Source organism: Hoplias malabaricus, chromosome 16 (assembly GCF_029633855.1).
Source record: "Hoplias malabaricus isolate fHopMal1 chromosome 16, fHopMal1.hap1, whole genome shotgun sequence".
NCBI lineage: Eukaryota > Metazoa > Chordata > Actinopteri > Characiformes > Erythrinidae > Hoplias > Hoplias malabaricus.
Genome location: NC_089815.1, coordinates 9,229,877 through 9,253,007, shown reverse-complemented (window position 1 = coordinate 9,253,007; position 23,131 = coordinate 9,229,877). Strand labels below are relative to the sequence as shown.

The window sequence follows — 23,131 nt, the reverse complement described above, 5'->3', positions numbered from 1 at the left end:
AAGGAGAAACTGATACCCAATGTCCATAGAACCATGTATTGTAGACTACTAACCAAAATGTGATTACATTTCAAGCACACCCTGTCCACTGTTCAACATGTTTGCCATACTTCTGCTACTGTCCTGACTCCTCCATCTCCTTTGCATTTGTGGCTCATCTGGCTGCCTGCTAGTCCTGGGTTCAGTCTTTGGCTTAGCTGGCCACTGTTTGCTTTCTGAAGCAGGCGGGTGAAGAATTCCTCCACCACCCCCTCCCCCTCCTCCCTTCTCCTCGTACCCCCCCCCCCCACACACACACACACCACCTCCCCTCGCTGCATTTCTTCAACACAGACATACAAGGATGCGGTTTTGGTCTCTGCTACCTCGTATATAATTAAATGGGGTATTTTCCTTGTTAATGTCATGATGCTGTTTAAGTTTGTTACCTTACAGTGCCACAGCCTGCGGGGGAAAATTGCACCCTCAGAAGGACCACCTAAAGGCAGAGAAGAGGCTCTTTCAGCTCTAAGGAGAAAATGATACAGCTTGTTTTACAGCAAAACTTTTATAGCTTTGAGTGGTTGTTTATTGTCAGAATATATATACAAGCCCACTGTCTAGTATGGTTAAGTTATAAACTGGAATCCAAGGCAGTTTGGCAGGAGAGTTGATATAGCTGCTTTAACTGTAAACATAATAATCAAATGTGATCTTGTTTCACTGTAAATGGTGAAAGTGCATTATTGAATTTGCACGTTGTTTTACTTGTGTTCAAAGTAATCACAATGGACTATCATGCATAAATGAAACCTGCTGCACTTCATGAAGATATAACTTAAAAAGGGGTTTCATGTGATGGTCTTCAAGGGATTGGGTTATTGAATAAGTACATTGTGTCTTCAGCTTAAAAAATGAGTGCCTTGTAGGAGAGATACGTCCTCTAATGTTGTCAAGACGCAGGCACTTTTCACTACAAAAGACCATTTTTGGACTTGTAACTAGTGGCTCACTTTGGGATTCTGATCTTGTAGTAAATTATAACTGTACATTCTGGTATGTGGGGTTGTATGAAATGGAATGCTATGGTGAAGATAATGTCATGTCTGCTTTGACTGACCTCACGCAAAAATATGATTAGTGAACAGAGAGGGAAATTATAGTTTAGATTCCTTTTCAACAATACTTGGACTTGGTGCTGACCATCCTGTAATTTGCGTTTAGTCTGACATGGAGCAGTTCCCATTTTTTATGATAATATTGGCATCTAACCTAGGTTCACTTAAAGTGCTGGTACTGGAATTGCTGCTCCTCTGCCAGTGCCCTACTGTACTTCAGGCCTCATCCTCCAGACTTTATCTGCTGCCTTTACAAACTCATTGTCTGCCGTGTTAGACCAGGCTGTCAGTATTTCCAACCTTAAAGTTCATGAATAGCTTACCACCCACCAGCTTGTCTCTCATTCCATGATGTTTTAATCCTGGGGCCCCACAAAGCTCCTCTGAGTTGCTAACAGAAATAAAAAAGGTACTGTCAAGACCTCTTTTGCCCTATCACCGTAAATGCCCATGGTGAGTGTGACCCACTGTCTTTCTCTTCTCCACAATGGGGACACGGCTAGCTAAACAGTTTGGTTGTTATCCTTTGACCTGTACAAGGAGAAACTGAATACACAATGAAAGGAGCTCAGTCCAATACCCTGATGAAAGTCTGTATTATGCAGCATTTTCTGGGTTCATTTTGCTCAGAAAAAGCAGTCTAGGTTGGATCAACATAGTACATCATTTTCCATTATACTACCTGTGATTCTAATGTTAAAAGTTGGGATTGGTGCCCTCTGGTGTCCACAGAATCATTTCAGAGGAAGTGCTGGCTTTTACGTTTTCCAGTAAGTCATGGACTTCAATTGAGCCAAATGATCTTGCTAACCAATTTCGACTGAGTCTTTGACCTTTTGTAACCATGAAGGTGATTTCACAGGTTACTGCATCATATCCTGCATGAAAAAATGGGAACTGTCCAAAACTGAATTTCCTTGTTACTGCAACAAATCACTTGTTCACTGTTATTATTGAACGTTTCCCAAAACCAACAGAATACCCCCCTCATGTGAAGCTGTGATGTGTGTGTGTGTGTGTTCATGAATCACAGCTGGGTCTAAAAGTGCCAGGACAAACCCTGTAAAGATGAATATTACAGAAACCCCTTTCAATGGGTTGTCGGCCTAATGTTCCCATGGCTTGGCCAGCTTGGGAACAGGGCTTTGTATATTTGAACTGTGGAGCTTTACAGGGCGTTTCTCTGGAGATGGGTTAATAAGGTGTTCTCGTCCCTTGCTCCCTCATTGCAAAACATACATTCTCCATTTTGGCAAAGAGTTGAACCTCTAATCCTGAAATATAAACCTCTGCATTAACAATAATTTTTTCCTTTCCTGCCACTGGCCTGTGATAGTATTGACACTACTGTAGAGTAGTTATATCTGGTTTCACCTGAGTGCTCCAACTCTTTGTGTATAAGAGTGATCAGAATACTCTGTGTATTGGGGGAAGTGGAGTAATGTATGCGGTATGTATCTGTCCAGTGACAAGCATCATAACCGTGAAGTGAAGACCTGGGGATAACTTTACATCTCTTATTGCTGAGGGATATTGTGGGCTGTAATCTCTACGAATCTCCATAAATGAGACTTATTTTGTTGTCTCGGGATGAAAACAGGGTCATCTCTACACTGACTGGTTTAGCCAAATTTTCCATGAAAGAGGTCTGTACAGTTTGCCCAGTTCTTACATATTTTATATAAAAAAAAACATGACTATTGAAAAAGAATCTACTGAAAAAATCTTAAGTTGCTACACCATCTTATTGGTGGAGCAGAAAGTGTGCTGGTTACGTGGTTGACCAGTTTGATCAAATACGTTCAACAGTAACTTGTTTACACTGTTTTTAGAACTGACTTTGAGGGTTGAATTGAGTTACCAGCGTGAGAGGAACCATCAGAACTATACTAAGGTCAGCTACCAACATGGGGCATGGATGAATGCTGAGGGAATTTAACATTTTCACTAGTGCCTCGATGTAATACCATGCACAAACCTAGCACTTTACAGTCTTAACTCTATATAACTTCTGTATAATTTCAGAAATTTCAAATAAGAATGGAGTGATATAAATTCAACTTGGTGGTCATGACTAGAAACATTCATTGTCTGTAACCGCTTATCCAATTCAGGGTTGCGGTGGGTCCAGGGCCTACCTGGAATCATTGGGTGCAAGGCAGGAATACACCCTGGAGGGGGCGCTAGTCCTTCACAGGGCAACACAGACATACACACATCCACACTCACGGACACTTTTGAGTCGCCAATCCACCTGCAACGTGTGTTTTTTTGGACTGTGGGAGGAAACCGGAGTACCCAGAGGAAACCCACGCGGACACGGGGAGAACACACCAACTCCTCACAGACAGTCACCCGGAGTGGGAATGGTGTGTTCGAACCCACAACCTCCAGGTCCCTGGAGCTGCGTGACTGCGACGCTACCTGCTGCGCCACCGTGCCGTCTGACTAGAAACAGCTGCAGCTAAAACTCACAATCACAAATGCACCATGATGGTTAAATGGATTTTGCTTCCTAGACGACCCCACAAAGTCTGAATACTATATTGAACCATTCTGCTTTGAATTTCATTTTGATCCACAGTGTAGCCTTGCTGTATATGATATAAACTCCAAAACGTAAACAACTTAAATATGGCAGCTAATAATGGGATGATCCTTGTAGAAATACAGCATCTCAGTTTCTAGCCTTCCTGCCAAAAACCCAATCTTATTTTCTGGCTCTTGAAGGCCAGTTAGCATAATCCAGTTACAAAATATTTGTTTTGCTTTGCAGATGCTAAATGTTTGGGGGCCATACATACTGGCAGAACATTGTGGTCTGACTCCTATATTAAACAAGATAACTCTGCAAAACCACCAAGTTCACCCATGTGTGACTCACAGCATGGCACCCCTTGTCACTAGTATGAATACATTATGTACCCTTACTACAGCTTTCAGTGAGGGCTAAAAATATACCAGCTCAGCAGAGGCGTATTGTCCAAAATACGATGAGGTAATGGTAAGGGCTAATAAAAATGAACTGTTTATGGTTGTCTTAATAACATGGCACAGAGAAATGATTCAACAAGTATGAACAGTTTTGTTTATTGTTTAACATGTTACTGAGATGGGCGGCACGGTAGCGCAGCAGGTAGTGTCGCAGTCACACAGCTCCAGGGGCCTGGAGGTTGTGGGTTTGATTCCCGCTCCGGGTGACTGCCTATGAGGAGTTGGTGTGTTCTCCCCGTGTCCGCGTGGGTTTCCTTCGGGTGCTCCGGTTTCCTCCCACAGTCCAAAAAAAAACACACGTTGCAGGTGGATTGGCGACTCAAAAGTGTCCGTGTGTGAATGTCTGTGTTGCCCTGTGAAGGACTGGCGCCCCCTCCAGGGTGTATTCCCGCCTTGCGCCCAATGATTCCAGGTAGGCTCTGGACCCACCGCAACCCTGAATTGGATAAGCGGTTACAGACAATGAATGTTTCTAGTCATGACCACCAAGTTGAATTTATATCACTCCATTCTTATTTGAAATTTCTGAAATTATACAGAAGTGATAATTAATGTTACTGAGATGCATTATGCTTACAATCTAAATTGACCAACTCTAGATTCTCAAGTGAGCACATTAAAACACAACAACAACATACAAATTCAGATAGGCACCTGTGGATAAAACACCTGTTACTAATGTGAACAAAGCGTCCTTGCTGTCTTTTGCCCTGTAGGTCTGCAAATTATTGTTTGTTGTTGGTGTCACCAAGGTTTAGCTACATTTTCAAAAGGACTGTGTTCAAGACTTATTTAAATCATATCTGTTCTGATTGGCTGCCTTGAACTGTGCCTCATTCAAATAGTAGCCAGCTGCTGACTACACTTCTTATAACTTCAGTGAATTAACTGTACTAAATCATTGTTTGATGATCAAGCACTGTAAATTATGTTTTTGTGACATCACAGAAACTATTAATACACATTGGGCTGGATTAGATTTAAAACTACATATTATATTTGAAATGTAATTTATTTATGGCTAAATATATGCCAGTGTATATTTTGTTAAGTTTGTAACAAATCTCAACAATATATTTGCTGACAGATGTTTCATCCCCCAAAACATTTTACATTAACTTATGTGTGGGGATTAGTTAACAATAGCATTTTGCTAGTTAGCTTTTTTTTTTTTTTGTTTTTTTTTATTATTAATTTAGTATGGTATACTCTACTAAAAATACATTTTAAAATCGTATATATGTTAGAATTAAATGCTATGTATTGAAAAAAATATATAGATCGTTAGAAACTTTATAACTAAATAACATTACTAGGTTTTATCAGTTTCTTTTACTTTTACTTTATCAGTGTATCCTACAACGACACATTATTTGCCAGCGCAGTGAGATAAAATCACTTTAAACAATTAAATTTGTTTAGTAAATATGAAATGATCTTATATCTTTCTTACAATAAACTATTAGTGAGGACATTTCTACGACTTAATGATAAACTGAAGTAGAAGTGATGGGCACTGCCGATTTACATAACATAACAAGCTAAGTGTTTTAAAAGTAGTATTATTACAACTGTGTTCCCGTCACAGTCTCTACCACTACAACCAATCAGAAAAATAACAGAATTTATATTACAGTATATTAGAGGTACTCAGCTGCTGTCGTTAAATTGGGAAAATATTGTCCTTCTGAAGTGCGTGACGCTTCTTTGCGTCTTCGTCTGACCCGGTTTCGTCAGAGCTCTCTCTCTCTCTCTCTCTCTCTCTCCCTCTCTCTCAAGCTACTTCAGCAGGCTCTCCTTCTCTATAAAAGGAGCTGAACCCTCTCAACACACTCAGTCAGAATCAGAAAGCCTGCCAGCTCAACTCCTCAGACTTGTTTGATTAACAGGGAGAACCTGAGACTCACAGCTTCGACCTGCAGGAGCCTGTGGAGTTGCTGACGGAAAACAAGTGTGCCTGGTAAAGTCGTGTGTTACTTTTTGCATTTTGTTGGGATGACTGTTGGAATTTGAACTGTGTGTCTCTTCCCATGATTGTTTCCAATGTTTATAGTTGTAGCTCTGTTGAAGTTCTTCATGTGTCTCTTTATTGGTTGGGTAAATATCATATAAATGTTCACTGTGACAAATCTCTAAAGGTGCCATGAAAGTCTGCTCTCAATCTAATGATTATTTCTTTTCGACTGAACATGCAGTTTATCAATGTTTGTTATTGCCCATGTGTATTTCTCAAGTCCATCTGCTTTCCAGTCATGTTTGGACTGACCGGCTTTGTGTGAATGGTAAGGCCAGGTGATACCAATATGGTGGGTGTTCCACACAGTGGACTGAGCACAGTGTTGCATGTTCAGCATAGTTTCTTAGCCAAATTCACTATGGGGATGGTAAAGAGAGTGAGAAGGAAAGAAGTGTGGGGGTGGGTGTTCTCATTGGCAGGCAGTGTTCAACATGTAATGAAGCTCTCAGGTATTTTAGTGTCAGCACTCGCACCGTGCTGGTACAGCACATGCCGGAACAATTACCACATTAAGATAATTTTCACAGCTAACAGTCATATAAAGACTGGGACCTGAATGGTGGAAGTGCTGATGCTGACAGGAACCTACAAAAATAAAGGTCCTCTAATGGTTCTTAACTCGGGAAACCTTTCACTGGTATACAGCCTTTACATTAAGTGAATGCTTTAACAGAGCCCATCTACAGGTACTTACGTCATTCAGAGACTACTGAAGCTTTAATGTAGAGCATTTGCAGAACCTTTACATTATGTGGACCTTAAAATAAAACTTTGAATTACGCAGACCCTGTCAAACATGGTAACTTTACATGGCGTGCAGGGTTACAGAGCCTTTACCCTTTATTAGTTTTCTATACGCTCTGAAGAGTTTATTTTGTTACACACTTTATTTCTAAAAGTACTGCTGTGTTATGGGCAGGCCGGTACATAGGGTCAGGCTTTGTAAGTACATGTAGACCGTTTGCCTGGCTGGCCTTTTTCTGCCCAATCTGTCAGGGCAGTACAAAAATCCAGGAGGGAATGGATGGGTGGCAAGATGCACGTTTGTGTGTTTATGTGTGAAAAAGAGCGGGAGAGAGGAAGGGGTGTGGTTGCCTGACTTCACAGAGGACTGTAGCTGGAGCGGTGACAGTGTGTTGACAGAGCCTGGGTGTCAGACCTCAAACCAAGAGAGAGACCTGGAGGAAGCAGTGCGGCTCCATCATGTCTCTCTCTCTCTCCTCTGAGCTCTAGGCTGCATGCTGGTTTAGGAGGAGCTGTGTTTGACTCAGAGCCGGCAGGCGGTGGTTGTCGCTGGCACACTGGCAGGAACTCCAGGAGCTGGCAGTGCCCGTCAGCAGAGTGACACTTTTACTTCAAATTCTCCTCTAAAGGAGGCTCATTCATATCTCTCTCTCTCTCTCTCTCTCTCGTTCTGTGTGTTTCTTTCTTTCTTCTCTCTCTCTCTCTCTCTCTCGCTCTCGCTCTCGCTCTCTCTCTGCACTCCAGGATTTTCCCATTCTCTAAGTCAGTCTGGGACAGTAATCTGTCTGGTCTCTCTAATGAGGAAGGACTAGTGTATAAGCCGTTCTGCTTTCTATTAGAAACTTGCCGCTGTAACCCTCACCCAGCAGTCCATTTCCACAAGAGAAAATTAATGAGATTTCCCAGGAAACCTCTCGACAGAGATGAATAAGAAACCCTGAGGGTTCTCCGTTTCTGCCACTCCATCAGCAAAGGCACACTAATCAAGCGAGATTGTTTTAGCAGCCTGTTACGTAATCAATATTTGCACTGAGATCACAATGGCTTATTGTTATGAACGGTACTGCCATAACAAGTACAGTATTATCAATGAGATGAAAGGGCCTTTGGGCTGATTTGAGTAAGTGGGGGCTGGGGGGAAATCAGATGTGATTTAGCAGCAGCGGTATGATGGACAGGGGTCCAGCTGGAACACAGAGGCACTTTCCCGTTTGATGTGGACTAATGCGGCTGATTTAATTGCCTCACCAGTGGGTGTTGAAGCAAAGGGGAAATCCTTTGTTGTGAAAGGCCAATGTCATCACAGCAAGACCCTGTAATTCTGTTCAGATTGATGGATGGCATATGGGGGCTTTTTATGAAGAGTGCAATTGTGTGGGGAGCCAATGAATGACTAAATGAAAACAAATTCTTATCACCGTGATAAGGGTAGGAATACTGTTATATAATATTAGGGTTAGGTTTGTTTTGTAATATTCCTTGTGTGGAGTGTGATTTGACTTCTCTACTTTTCTATATAGAGACCAGTTGTGTTAGATGTGAAAAGGTTTGACCCTCATAGAGATCGTTCTGTTTCCCCAGACTTTCGTCCACTTTCCAACTCCTAACACGAGGTTAGAAATCAGTTGTTGCCATGGCCCAGCTGCTTCACCTAGTGCTCTTGATGCTGACCACCAGACTGGTAACTTCCCTCTTCTTGCCTGACTCGCCGGAGCTAAGAAGACTGCTGAGTCGCTATGAAGATGAGCTTGCACCCAACAACACTGCCTCGGGTTCACGCGTCCGCAGGGCCATCCAGTGGCCAGACCGAGAGGAGATCCTCGCTCTCCACAACAAGCTGAGAGGAGGTGTCTACCCAACGGCCTCCAACATGGAGTACATGGTCAGTGCATGAGAGTCAGGACACAAACTAAAATTCCACATATTAATATAACATGAATAATTATGAGTAAAATTTTCCTTTTATCAGTTCACATACAGCACTGTTCCTAGTCAAATGTGTCACCGATATTTATTCTCTGTTTATAAGGAAACATGCTGTGTGTGTTCTATAAGCCCTAACAACATTTACGGAACGCTCAGAATATCATATTACAGTAATAGCATGCTAGTTTCTGACCGTGCAGAACGGCTCCAGCCGTAAACTAAGAAAACAAACTTCATACACTGAACATGTCTGTGAGGATTTACTGCCTTTGAGGTAAGGGGAAATGTTTAGTTTTTTGGCTGAAGCACTGCATTAATGCGATGGAGTTTGCACAGAGCAAATTTGCATTTAAAAAAGCAAGTACTGCATGAGGTGGATTAGGACCTGTAGCAAAGCTGGTGTAGCTTTAACGCCAGCCACTTGTGCAGACTATTCTAAACAGCAGTGCTGAATTATAAACACGCTGAGCCCAGTCTGATGCTGTTTGTATTCTGCGTCACACTGCTGATGCAGTCACCTCTTCACTGGGGCTACAAGGCGCTCAGGAGAGTCTGTCAGGTGCTTGAGTTTGACCCAAACGTGAAGAACTGTGTTGATTTTATGAGCGTGATCTTGGAAAGATGGAAAAGATGAACTCATGAAAGGACGCTGCCAGTGTGGCCCTGTTTTTACTGTGGAGATAATTACACAGAGTCCATGCTGAGAGAGAGAGCATGCCAGGGAGAAAAGAAGAGAGGGGTAGCTGTGCCAGAGCAGAACTGAGGGCAGTGTGGGCACAGCAGAGGAGGCTTGCTTAGCATTTACAGGCTGATATACATTCAGCTTGTGACGTTTGTTAGTAACAGGTGTTTGTTACAGGTGTAACAGCTTTAGGACAATATATTAAAACAAAATATTGTATATTTTCCATCTTTTGTTGAAACCACTGTCAATAATCAATAATTAATCAATCACTACAGTTCCTTTTTTGGAAAGGAACCATTCCTTTAAAATCACACACTGTTGTTTATTTATATTAATGTATGCAAATATTTATTTGTCTGAAGCCAGCAGAGACGTCCCAGAGCTGGGAGGATCTTATTCATTAATAATATACAAAGCATCTGGTTTCAGTGTTTGTAAACAGCGATGGAGTAAACGGGAAGATCTGGGTTTCACATGTTTTACTAGTGCTCTTTGCATCTTGAGCCCTTTATGTGAACACTGCTGAAGTGCGGAACAAACAACCTTCATTTGAAGAGTAAATATATGACAAATTTGAAAGAAGATGGTGGGTGTTCCCAAGTGGAGTAACCCTCTAAGCATTGGCCCAGCACTAGCCCTCCCTCTCTCCCCATCTGTCAAAGTAATGCTAGCTAATGTGGGTGTCTGTTACCTTGTGTAACAGAACTGGGCAGTTAGTGTTCTCCTCTAAGTGTGCTGAGTTCCAAGGATGTTGTGTTGGCAGCAGTTCAAAAAAAGATGCAGTAGTTGGCTTTACAGGAAAGCCACAGTCTCAGAGGTGTGCTAGCCTTTACGGCTTTACATGATTTGGGGAGTCCTAGCTAGTGTATGAAATTGGCAGTGACTAAAAAGTTGGAGATACTATAGAGATCATTTTTAAGGCAGTGATAAATCATGGCATAATGTATGCTTTGTTGTTAAAAAAAGTGAATTCAGAACGCTGAGAGTGGCTAAAAGGACACAGTGTTGAATGTGGTTGTGTGTTTGTTAGTGAAGGGGAGATGAGAATTTTAGTTCATGTGGTCTACTCGGTCCAGCAGGTTGGGAGCAGTCCCCCCCACAGACCCTGTTCCATGCCAGTTCTCAGTGAATAAAGCAGCAGTTTCAGCATGCTGCACACATCCTTGAGTCAGCCAACACCTCAACACTGGACACTGCACAGAACAGGGCTTATAGAGTGTGTGTTTGTGTGCGTTTAACACCATGTTGGAAATTTACTGAGAGTACGGAGGAGGCACAGGGAACTCTTCTGCAGTGTGGGTGTATGAATGGAAGAAGTGGAAAACCCCCTCCCTTCTTCTTCAGGTGGAGAAATAAGCCAGAGAAACGTGTTTCATTTATCCCTGATTGCATAGGATTTATAGTGGAGAGGAGCCAGGCTCTGATGTCTCTATTGGTGTAGTCACTATGTTTTTGTTCTATTGGGCCTCGTTCCCATCCCAATTATGATGCCGACTTTAGTGAACAGTTGAACTGAACCTAAAAGGCTTAGTCAAGCATACATAATTTGCATATTGTAGATGGAAGGGGTGCACTGTGCTGGCACTGGGTCTGTATTGGAAGAGATTGATTTTCATTTGAGTGTGTGTGTGTGTGTGTGTGTGTAGGTATGGGATGATGAACTGGAGCGTTCAGCTACACACTGGGCTGAACAATGTCAGTGGGAGCATGGGCCACAGGACCTGCTTATGTCTATTGGCCAGAACTTGGCAGTGCACTGGGGAAGGTAGGAAATGCACATTTACACATATCAAATCAAATAAAAAATGTATTTATATTGCGCTTTTTACAACTGACAAAAAGCAGCTTTACATAACTGTCAGCTTCACAGTGTTTGTGATTACGTCCATTATATTACTGAATGCTGTACTTGTATTACATCCAATATATTACTGAATACTGTACCTGAGCAGTAGTGTTTTTGTGAAATGTTCTGCTATTGGCAAAAATATATTGATTATCTACATTTTGTGTGCAATTATAAATTCTACATTGAAGTAATATTATAATCTTAAGTGATATTTCATTCAACAAGAGCTAAATGACAGATAATACCCAGGTAATGCTTAGTTAATTATATATGCTTTAAATATTAAGATAGATTTCAAACTCCTGTCATCATGAACTCATTTGATTCTCACACACACACACACACACACACACACACACACACACACACAGTGCCTAGGCCTCGAATAATGAATTGCAGAAGGAGTTTCTTCTGTTTTTCTACAGAATATCTTAATTCTGTGAATCAGCACATAACACCAACGCTACGTTTCCTGTAATATGAGAAGTAGTTGAAGTATAAAGCACAAAGGCCTTGACTTTTTTTCTCACTGTTTACACAGACTTACACCAGACTTAAATTACAGACTTACATCTGTTCTCTAAGTAAAAACAGCAGTAAGGTTTTCAGCATGGTTCACACAATTTACTTTGTAAAACATGTTCTGTGTGTGTAGCAGGGCATTAACATAACTCCACACTTGATACCTTATTCACATGATCCCTGAAGGTCACTGAAAGTTTTATATATATATATATATATATATATATATATATATATATATATATATATATATATTCTAACTTTCTCTGCTCTCAGTTGCTCAAAGCAGGTGCCATTTCAGGCCTTCTCTCATTCCCATAACCTTTCCCTCTCTTCTGATGCCAGCAGAGAGAGCTTTTTTCCTTCCTCCATTTCAGGACTTCTCAGTGCCGTATAAAGCAATGTTTAGAGTGAACAGGCCTAACAGATTGGTCAGGGGGACACAGTGTATTTACTTTGGAGAAATAATCTGGGCTGAGAGCAGATAGTGTGTCTGTGCGTCAGTGGACCACACTTCAGAAGAGTGCTGCACAAAATAGAGAATTCTAGCACTTTTTTTTGCATCTTGTGACAGGGGTACACCTTGAAATATATGAAAAATGCGTCATCTGATAATCTTTGATAATGTTATGGCCTTCATTATTTGGGTCCAAATAATATATTTTTGTTGGATTGCACTAAAGAACAGCAACCTGATCTGCAGCAGTGATTAGTCAAGATGCTCACAGCAGGGTTTATTGAAAGTGGGATAATTTAATATCAGTATTTTTAAAAGGCTATGTGTTTTGGTAAGAGATATATAAGATTTACAAGCCTATTGCTTACATTTGAAAGAAGCTCACTGAAGGAAATGCTTTTGATTTTACCCTCCAGTGAGATCGTTAATAGTGCCTCCCTCTTGATGTTGTGTGCACACTGACAGGTACCGCTCCCCTGCCTACCATGTTCAGGCTTGGTACGATGAGGTGAAGGACTACACCTACCCTTACCCACAGGAATGCAACCCCTGGTGCCCCGATCGCTGCTCTGGACCCATGTGCACCCACTACACACAGGTGAGAGTCAGATTTAATTTATGAAATATCTGTGTATGTGTGTAACTTTGGTATGACTATATTCAAATTAAAAGTAGAACTAAACCAGTTTAAAAATGTATTCATTCATTCATTCATTATCTGTAACCACTAACTTCTAGGTCGCGGTGGGTCCAGAGCCTGCCTGGAATCATTGGGTGCAAGGCGAGAATACACCCCTGGAGGGGACGCCAGTCCTTCACAGGGCAGCACACACACACACACACACACACACACACTCACACCTAAGGACACACTTTTTTTTTTTTTTTTTGTGCACCATGGGAGCAAACCAGAGCATCCGGAGGAAACCCACGTAGACACAGGGAGAACACACCAAACTCCTCAAAATCAGTCACACGGTGCAGAACTCAAATCCACAACATCCTGGTCCCTGGAGCTGTGTGACTGTGACACTACCTGCTGCACCACCATGCCACTGTTTTAAAAATGTAGCATTTTTTAATATAGACTCATGAAAATGTGAAACCACAGCACTGATATTATCGACCTATAATATCAGTCAGATTCTGATTACAGAGATTTTTTTGGTTAGTTCAGATATTTCTGCTTTGAGGTTTCTCACTCACATTTGATACCGACCTATTTTTGTAATTAATGTGATCAAATCAAAAACATACACATAAATTCTGATCTGACCCTTTATTGACCCTATATTCTGATTTGAGCAATGGGCTTTAAAAAGATCTGTCACATTAGGCAAAAAAGAAAAAAGTCTAAACAATCAACCATGTAATTTGAACACAACCTTGACCAGCATGGGGCTCTCCCCATGGTCATCTTAACGAGCAGCATGTGTGACCTGGCCACGTGTGAAGGCAGGTATTCTGGGCCTTCCCTACAAACAACATGTGCTCTGCAGTCCTGACCACTGGTGTTCATTAGAGAGAGCAAGAGAGCGACAGAGACAGAGAAATGTTTATGGAAAAGGCCATTAATTAAGCAATTTTTTAACCATCAACATAAAGGGGTTATCTATGAATATTTGACTCCTCATATTCTAACTAATCCTTGTCCTATTAACTACATTCAGTGTTCTGCCGTTAGCCATCAAACCTCTTTTTAAAAATGGCATTAATAAATCTATTGAATATATAATTTTAGTTATTAAATAAAATGGACATCTTTTAACCAATAGTGTTGTTAACAATATAGTTAAAGGTAATAATTAATTGATTAGCTATTTACATTCCTGGTAACACTCCATATCAAATATGAAAGTAGCAGCAAACAGAATAGTAGCATGTGTTAGCAGTGGCATTGTGTCTTCTCAGACTTTACTTAGCAGCTAGGATGGGTTGTGAAAACACTCTCTCTCTGAAAACAGGTCACAAGCATCTGGAAGAGTTTCCTAGACTGTGGGAGCATTTTCTTCTTTGACCTGGATTCCTTTTAAGATGTTAAATGACAAAGAAAGTGTGCCAAGTCACCACGCACTGATTCCCCTGCTCCTCTGCCCTCTTCTCTGTATCTCTCTGATGCTTCTGGCAGGGGCAGCAGGTTTGCAGGGGCTACAGCTCTGCCCTTCTGTCTTCTCAGTGTCAGTTGTTTCCACAAGGATCAAGCAGACTCTTAACCTCAGTGCAGGGATGCGTGGAAGGAAAGTAGAAGGCTCTCAGGCCAGCCGCTTTGCTGAATAACTGTCCCATAGCCGACATTGCTGTGGCCTCTTTCTGGCTCCAGCACAGGAAGAGCATTCCTCAGAGAGGGAGAGAGAATGGCTTTTTTAGCCCCTGCTCTGAGGGGCTGCAAGCAAACCTGCTGTGCAATTTAACGGCATGTGTAAGAGAGAAAGCCCTGAGTAAGCAAGTCCCATTCATTTACCGGTCAGACGCTCATGGCTTATGCAGAAATGGTGCACTTGATGAACTCTTTTATGCTTGTTTTAACCAGAAAAAAGCCTCAGTCTCAGTTTAAAAATCAATGGATTTCATGCCAGCCTTCCTTTATTAGTTCAGAGAGTGAGGACGATCATGCAAGTTCACAGGAAACCGACACCAGTCACACTTGAGCTCCAGCACCTTCCGTTCTGAATGAAAAGGGTAGTTTCTCTTTTCTGCCCCCGTGGGCCCATCAATCTGACCATGCTGCTCCAGCCAGGGGAGTAGCTGCTTCCTGCAGCAGGAGCAGGGCCAACCCAAAGGGGGAAAAGAGAGATACCAGCAGAGATGAAAATACAAAGAGACCAGTGGGTCTGTATTTTTTTCCCTTAGTATGACTTTCAGTTCTAGAGCAATAGACCATGGTTCTCCCTGGAGATTCCAGCTCTGGTCACCAATGTTTTTGTGCTTTGCTCCAGTGATGGCTTATCTAGCTAAATTAAAAGGTTTGTTAGTAATTTTTTACAGGTAACTTCTAAACAATAGTGAGTTAAGACTAAACTTGATCGTTTTCTAACGTGAATTGGGACAATCTCAGCTATCAGCCATTTCACAACTTTGAGTCACATCTTATGTGGAGGTCTCCTGGATGACACAACAAACTCATAAAAACTACAGGCCTGTATCAATCACAGTGGGCAAATGATAAAATAAAAAGAAACAAAAGTGCGGGATACTGGATCTGTAATTGATCGCTTTTATGACCCTGGGCTCCATACTGAATGGGAAAAATCTTGGCATTTTCACATCCTGAGCCCCAGAATTGCAGAATACCAGGAAATTGCTGAGTAATGTCAGGAAACCGTCTGAGTGACAGCACAATGTTCTCATGTCTGTCCATCCACTGCTGTTGTGTGAGGTTTTATTTAGACACTTGTAGTAAAGTCTTTTTTTCTTTTGCAGTTGGTATGGGCCACCACCAGTCGTGTAGGTTGTGCTGTGCACACATGTCCACGCATGAATGTTTGGGGAGAAATCTGGGAGAATGCCATCTACCTTGTGTGCAACTACTCACCAAAGTAAGACTACTGCACATCTCTTTTCCCTAATAATTTATTTATCTACTACATTAATGATAAAGTATCTAATCCTGGCATTTTTGCAATCCTTTGATTTGTAGATGGGAGAGTTTCCATGCTTCTGCTGGAAAATTAATAATTGGTTTGACTTAGGAAAGAATAGCATGCATGTTAGTTATTGCCAGACAGTTCTAATGACTTAATTGCTGGGGGGAATTGAGGAAGTGTTTTTGGAGAGCTGGAAAGCTTTGGGATAATGTGCAAAGAGCATTAAAGCAATTGGTATGTAGAGTACTCAGTCAAGCATGCTGGTTTTATAATTAGTCTCAAACTACTGCTGACCTTTATGGGATCTTCTCCAGGGGAAACTGGATCGGGGAAGCTCCTTACCAGCATGGACGCCCATGTTCACAATGCCCCCCCAGCTATGGAGGAGGATGTAGAGACAACCTCTGTTACAAGGGTAAGTGTTTATCTGCAATATGACATTTATCTATAATCTAGCCCATTATGAAATTGTGTAACATTTCGTTGAATTACTGAGTTGTTAATCAACTTTTAATGTCATTGCAGTCATAAGCAAACCGGATTTTATTGATCTGTTTTTCTGAACATGTCCCTGCAATGTCCTTCGTTTTAAAAAAAAAAAAAAAATGAGAATGCCTTCATATTAAAGTGAAGATAAAAAGAAAATTACATGGTTCTGCTTTCAGGAGAAGCTGAGCGTCCTGAGACTCCAGACATGAATGAGGTGGAGGTGGTGCAGGCGCCAGTGCAGCCTCGGACCACCCCATCAAAACCTGTTTCCAAACCTAAAACCAAACCTTCTGCTCCCAAGAATCCCACATCAACCAAGACCAATCGTTCCAATTTCCTAGGTTAGTGCTACTTATATACAAGTATTACCCAAAAATGCCTTTGCCCATTCTTTAACTTCCTGAAATGAACATGCTGTATGGTGCTGCCAAACATACGTAACAACATCATTTCCCTTACAGTTCAAAACATCAAGTGTGACACCAAAGTGAGGGATAAGTGCAAAGGAGCAACCTGCAACAGGTCTGTAATGGCAAACTTAACTTTTAAGAGTTACATCAAGACTTGCATAGGACTCTTATTAGAGCTCTTGTGTCTCATTTTCAATTAGGTACAAGTGTCCAGCCAACTGCCTCTACAGCAAATCAAAGGTGTGGGGAACATTGTACTATGATGTGGTAAGTCCGATTGTTTTCTGCTTATACATGGTCAGTTCAAGCTTTTAAGTGATTTTCTATTATAAATAAATAAATAAATAATTTTTGTACTGTTTCACAGCAATCCAGTATTTGTCGTGCTGCCATTCATGATGGCGTCATTGACAACAATGGTGGTCTTGTGGACATCATAAGGAAAGACAGCTTACCCTTCTTTATTAGGGCAACAAAGAATGGCATAGAATCTTTAAGGTATATAGTGTTTTTGTAATTGCATGTAGCTCATTAATGCAGCCTTGCATCATTTTACATCATTTATTTAAAGACTAAATTGCTTTCATAAATTTTCTTCACAGTAAATACAAACAAGGCAATGCATTTTTTATGGCAAAAGTGGAAAGTAAGTGAACCTAAACTTTTCATACGTTTTAATAAATGTGTATTTTTAAAAATGTATCATATCCTGTGCAATTTTAGCCTGATTTTTATTTTTTACCCTTTTCTTTATAGTTAAATCAGTGGACTGCTATTCTACTGTTGCTGAAATCTGTCCATTCCAAGACACTGTCACCTACTATTGCCCAAGGTACGGTACCTTAGATTTACTGACCCACATAAGCCTAATATCACACATATTATACCATAATAATACAACAGGGTTTGAGCTCATTTTATAAGTAGTTTTATTTTGTTCTTTTCAGGGTGCTCTGCCCAGCTAACTGTAAGAATGAGCCATCATACTGGGCGCCAGTGATTGGAACCAGCGTTTACTCTGATGTAAGTAACAGCTACTTGGTTCTAAACAGTCCATCACATAAGAGAGCTAAATTGACCATGCAGATTATTGAAGAAGGGGTTGATTAAAAGTCTAAATTCAGTGGGAACCTAACATATGAAAAGCAGTGAACATCTGTGTGGCCAGCAGAACTCTCCTTGACTTGGAATTGACCACAGAGTTACTGCTGAGGCAGTTATGCTGACTAAGTCAGCTCTGAAGCAGCTTTGCTCTGAATCAGATGTTCTGTCTTCTCTGAGACTGAAGCTGGGGCAGTTCTGTACACTCTCAACTCCCCTCCCTAAGTCACCATCTTATGCTACAATCTGCCTGAAATTACTGTGTGGGGCTTTTTTCTCACATTAGATTAAATGCTTTTAAATGCCCACCATAATCACTCTGATTGGTCCTGTGACATTGTCGTTAATAAGTTACACGTAAACTGTCCAAACAGTGGTTGTCAAATTATTTGCTCTAAAAGTAATAGAACTACATGTCCTTTCTCATATATCCACCTCCTTTTCTTGCCCTGAAAATGTCTTGTCTCTGCTATATTTGTCTTCATCTTGTTTGAATACTGGAGCACTATATTGCTTGTGTTTGTGTGAGCCCATGACCCTGGGATGGAAGCCTGCATTTGCTGTGGGTGAACTTGGATGAACTCCCTGCCTTTTGGCCTGGCCAGCACATTCCAGTGTAAAAGCCCTGTGTCCTTCCAACTGGCCACAGATCAGAGCTCTCTCCAGGGACTCAAACAAAAACTAATTAACTCTCGCAACTCACTGCTCTGAAACAAGTACTTAATGAAGCTGACCATTATGGAAAGAGTACTGTGTTTGATGCATCAGCAATGAGACGATGGCATTTATATAGCATAAGCACTCAGACGTGGTGGATGTGTCACACTTTAATTACTTCAGGCGGACGTGGGATGAGGGGGGTGAGGGGACCAGGCAAAATTCCAGCAACCCTGCACTGCCTCTGAGGGTTGAACGCTAAAGTTCTGGCTTGGCTTGAGGAGAGACGAACAAGGTCTACTTCAGGCTACAGATAAGGCCTGTGACTGTATCAGATTCTGGAGCCAGTCTGCGTCATAGGGCTGCATGAGCTGCAGTGATGACATCCGTTTAGGGGAACCCAGACAGATGTCATGTAGCTTACCTTGGAACAGAGTTTCCTGCTTTATGAGAAACACTGTCCTTTAAATTTTTTTTAGTTATAAAACCTGTATATTGTTAAATTAGTTATAACATTTAGAATATGTCTCATATATGATCAGTGAATGTTGAGAACTTGTTTAAAGGAAGTGTGGTATTAACTCCACATATTTTTAAACGATCTTTGCAATTTGAGGAAACACCAAATATTGGGTCAATTTAACAAACATTCATTTATTGTCTGTTACTGCTTATCCAGTTCAGGGTCAGAGTGGGTCTTGAGCCTACTCAGAATCACTGGGCGCAAAGCTGTCCTTCACCAGTCCTTCGCCGAGCGACACACACTCATATATTCACACCTATGGACACTTTAAAGTAGCCAGTCCACTGACTGATGCACCATGGTGCTGCTCTTATTAATAAACAGATGTAAAGAATAATATAACAAGTAATAATTGATCATGTATGTAACATTTCTATGAACAAATATACAAAATGTATCCTATGTTTCTGAAAACTGGCTTCCCAGATATAAGTTAGTTGTGAATGACGTACAGTGATTTTATGAGCACCCAACCGAGAGAGAGAGAGAAAAAGTGTTTTAAACATGGCGAAATATTTCATGCAGGCTTGAAGAGTTCTTTTCAGATATGCTCCATAGATTTAAAAAATGTTGTCTAAACTCCCCCCTAAAGAGGTCTCTCTTTTGTTTAATATAAACACATATGGCATTAGTATAAGGTCTCTGTGCTTCAGTGCATGTAATGTGAGTATATAAATCCACTGGCGTGAAGGTCACTGCAGCATCAGCCAGTGTAATGGGACTGCTGATGACTGTGGCACTAAGAGTTTGGAAGAGAGGGCATGGTAACTCAAAGAAACCTCTTTTGTCTCCCTGTGTTCAGAGGTCCAGTATCTGCCGGGCAGCTATCCACGCAGGAGTGATCAAAGTCAGCGGAGGCTATGTAGATGTCTTGGCTCTGGATAAGAGGAAGAGCTACGCTGGCAGTCTGAAGAATGGCATTCAATCTGAGAGGTATACTTATCATTTCCCTTCTGTCCTCCACTCTCTCCTCCTTACCCCATCCAGAAATACAGTCCAGTTTTTAGAGATGCCTTGTCCAGGCAGCTCAGAGGGCCGAGTGTGCCTGTGGCACGTTAGTGGTCTCAGAGTAATGGTGTGGTTTATTCTGTGTGCACAGACCACACATGGACTCTTTGCTTACCCTAGTACAGCACTTCAATGGTGTGTGCAAAACGCTGCATGGGCAAAATCGGCTCCAGCCCAATGAAACCCGATGCTGTACTCCAACATCCTCTCCCACATTGACCAGATTGATGTGCCACTAAGTGTAGAGAGCTTGGCCCACCAGGCTGCAGGCACAGCTTACTAAAGTGTGCCAAGGGCAGTCTGGATGTCTTTCCTCTCGTCGGCCCGTGTCAGGCTGTTGACGTGATGCAATCCTTGGGAAACGAGGGGCAACCACTCGTGTGAACTATGCCTTATTAACAAGAAAATAATCACACGCTCTCCAGTTACCAGCGGGTGGAAAGCTGTTGGAGACTGACTCAGTGGTTCCCTGGTGCAGATAATTACAGCTGATCTGAAGCCAAAGGCCTTCATTCTATCCCACTGTTCTCTAACATGGCACAGCCTGAAGGCCACTGCACTAATGAATTAATAACAAAGCCTTAAAGCCAAGTACAATACTCAGTAGTAGTTGTTGGAAAAAGGTCAATTACTTAGAACAGTACCACAACACCAGGAACAATGAGCCAGTGTTAATCATGGATTCCACAACTATTCACCCAATGATTACTGTATGAAATTGAGTAGCTGAATGTTGATTACATGGTGTTGACTTCACCGAGCTAGAGTACAATTAACAAAATCAACACTTAGCCATAATTCATTAGATCACACTGAACAAAATCCTCATTGTTTATTTGACCTCCCCAAATATGATCACACCATAAACAGTGTTTATTAAGCAATTTTCAGTTGCTGAGTTGTTCTGTTTTTTTTTTTTTTTTTTTTTCCAGTAAAACACAGACAGAGGGTGGATCCTTCCGTATGTTCACTGTCCGGGAGTGAGTTCACATGCACAGAACATACCATCGATTGCTCCAGGGGCACAACCCCATCCACTCTGAAAGGACAGAATGCTCCATCTATTCTGTCCCTTGGCCACTTTCTCTTAATCTGAGAAGGAGAGCACCTACACATAACCATTGGACCTTCCTCCTTCTCCACCAATAAAGAATCTCTGTCTTACTGTCAGCTAATTAAACTAGGGAGGTTTTAATACTTTCCTGTTTCTGCATTTTCATAATGCCACACACAGTATATAGAGAAATGGACTGTGGCACGAAAGGAAAATTTAACAGCAGTGCTGGTTTTGTACATTACACATGACTTTCAATTTGATTATTCCAAACAAACAGTTTTTGTGATATCATTTTAATTATTAGGTACCAGAAATCTTATACACAGGAATGTATATTGGTTACACTGTATTTAATCATTTTGTACAGATCATTTGTTCAGTGATTTTTCTGATTTCTTTTTGCCATTTTTTTCTGTTTTGTATTCCAGTGTGCCTTAACAATGTTTCTACATTTTTATAGCCCTGCTATGTTTATGTAGTGGAGGGTGGCAGGCAGTGGTTTTCCATGTCTGGACAAATGTATATTATATGGGCTCTGTTCTTGTGGGCAGGGGAGCCTTCAGAGGATAGTCAGATGCTCTGCGTAGGAACGAGAAAGGAGGGAGGTGGGGGGGGGAGGCAACTTTCCAATGAAAAGAGACCTTTCCTTTAGAATGCTTTTGTGCCTTCCAGTGTCAATAATGTGCAGAGGTTTCAGGGAAGGTATAAAAACAATGGAGCAGCATTCAGTCCTTGAAGAAATTGGAGGCAAGTGTATGTAGAAGCTGGACATTCACCATGGTAGCATGGCCACTTCTATAATCTAGAAACTAGTTGGGCTTACTGTTTCCTTTTTAAATTTGAAATCTTTGCTAAACATTCTTGTCACTTGATGAAATAGAATCAAAAATTAGATATCTGAAATGGGCCCACCTGAGACAGTAGAATGCCCATTATATATAAACTTTTCCCATTTGGTAATATGGCCCAGAGACCCACATGACTGCCAAAAGCACTTTCATCAGTTTAGCTTAATTTTCAATTCTTACATTTGGGAATGATTTGGAAAATACCCAGTTCATACAGAACATGTATCTGTATAAACCACTCTTCCATAACAGTGTAATAAAAAGATACTTAACTAAAGGGATGAAGGAAAAAGGGATGCTGACTATCTCAAGTCTTCACCTTAATATTATGTATTTCTTAGTGGGATTATGTTACAATTTAAACCAAGGATTTGACATCTATGTTAATGTAACTTTATATCCCTCTTTAAAACGCCACAACAATACAGTTTAACTACCACTTATGAAACCTTCTTCAATCTGCTTCTTTGGTCTCTCTCTGACTCTCTCTTCATGGGCTACCTCAGTCTTGCTGCAGCATTAGATTTAAGTATATGGGACATATAGGGAAATCATAACTGTACAGCTTTTGACAATTGTTTTGTAAATATCTTTGATTTATTATTTCATTCTGAAATAGTTGTGGATATAAAAGTATGTTTTTACAAAGGTGTATGTTTTTTTGTCTGTTTTATTTGAATAATTTTCTATTATATGGCATCTGAAAAAGAATAACTACAAATTAAAGGAACCCATACTTCCCAACCCCTCCTTCCTTTTAAAGCTTTGGCAGTGCCTTAGATATGAATGAAACAATGGCTCCTATGTGTGTGATGGCTGGGGTTGAACACCAGTGTTTTTGTTTGGTGTTAACTGTAGGTATTGAAAGTTGTTTTGCACAAACGAGAAAATAAAGTTTATGATATCACTTTGGTCGACTGTGAAAATTTGCCTTGCCTGAGCTTGACGATCACTGCAAAATGATAACTCAATAATGAATGCATAGGTTTTAAAGATTAAATATGACCTGAGAGGCCAATTTAGACCACAGTGCAAAGGTAGATAACTTCAGCCACATAAAACACAATACATCACTTATCTTGCTGGGTTTCCTTCCCTACGCCAAAAATGACATGCAGTTTCTGCAGTGCTGAGCTCAGAATAGGCTTTATTCTCACTAGGTC

The 23,131-nt window shown here is 41.1% G+C and overlaps 1 protein-coding gene across 1 annotated transcript; it reads left to right on the top strand.

Annotated features, from left to right (window-relative positions):
• Positions 1-5,935: 5,935 nt before the first annotated feature.
• crispld2 (cysteine-rich secretory protein LCCL domain containing 2) lies at positions 5,936-22,848 on the top strand. The gene is made up of 15 exons (XM_066648266.1): positions 5,936-6,051; positions 8,434-8,734; positions 11,110-11,228; positions 12,757-12,889; positions 15,712-15,827; positions 16,190-16,290; positions 16,541-16,705; positions 16,826-16,886; positions 16,975-17,041; positions 17,142-17,272; positions 17,377-17,420; positions 17,531-17,606; positions 17,722-17,797; positions 19,858-19,988; positions 20,996-22,848. Exons 2-15 carry the CDS (start codon positions 8,486-8,488, stop codon positions 21,045-21,047), a joined length of 1,521 nt encoding a protein of 506 aa, XP_066504363.1. The 5' UTR covers positions 5,936-6,051; positions 8,434-8,485; the 3' UTR covers positions 21,048-22,848.
• Positions 22,849-23,131: the final 283 nt, after the last annotated feature.

Bases quoted from the DNA above. Each gene is read 5' to 3' on its own strand.
- crispld2 (XM_066648266.1), top strand. From the start codon at position 8,486: ATGGCCCAGCTGCTTCACCTAGTGCTCTTGATGCTGACCACCAGACTG. The intron at 17,273-17,376 runs GTATATAGTGTT...TTTTCTTCACAG, and splicing joins AATGGCATAGAATCTTTAAG to TAAATACAAACAAGGCAATG. The intron at 17,607-17,721 runs GTACGGTACCTT...TGTTCTTTTCAG, and splicing joins GTCACCTACTATTGCCCAAG to GGTGCTCTGCCCAGCTAACT.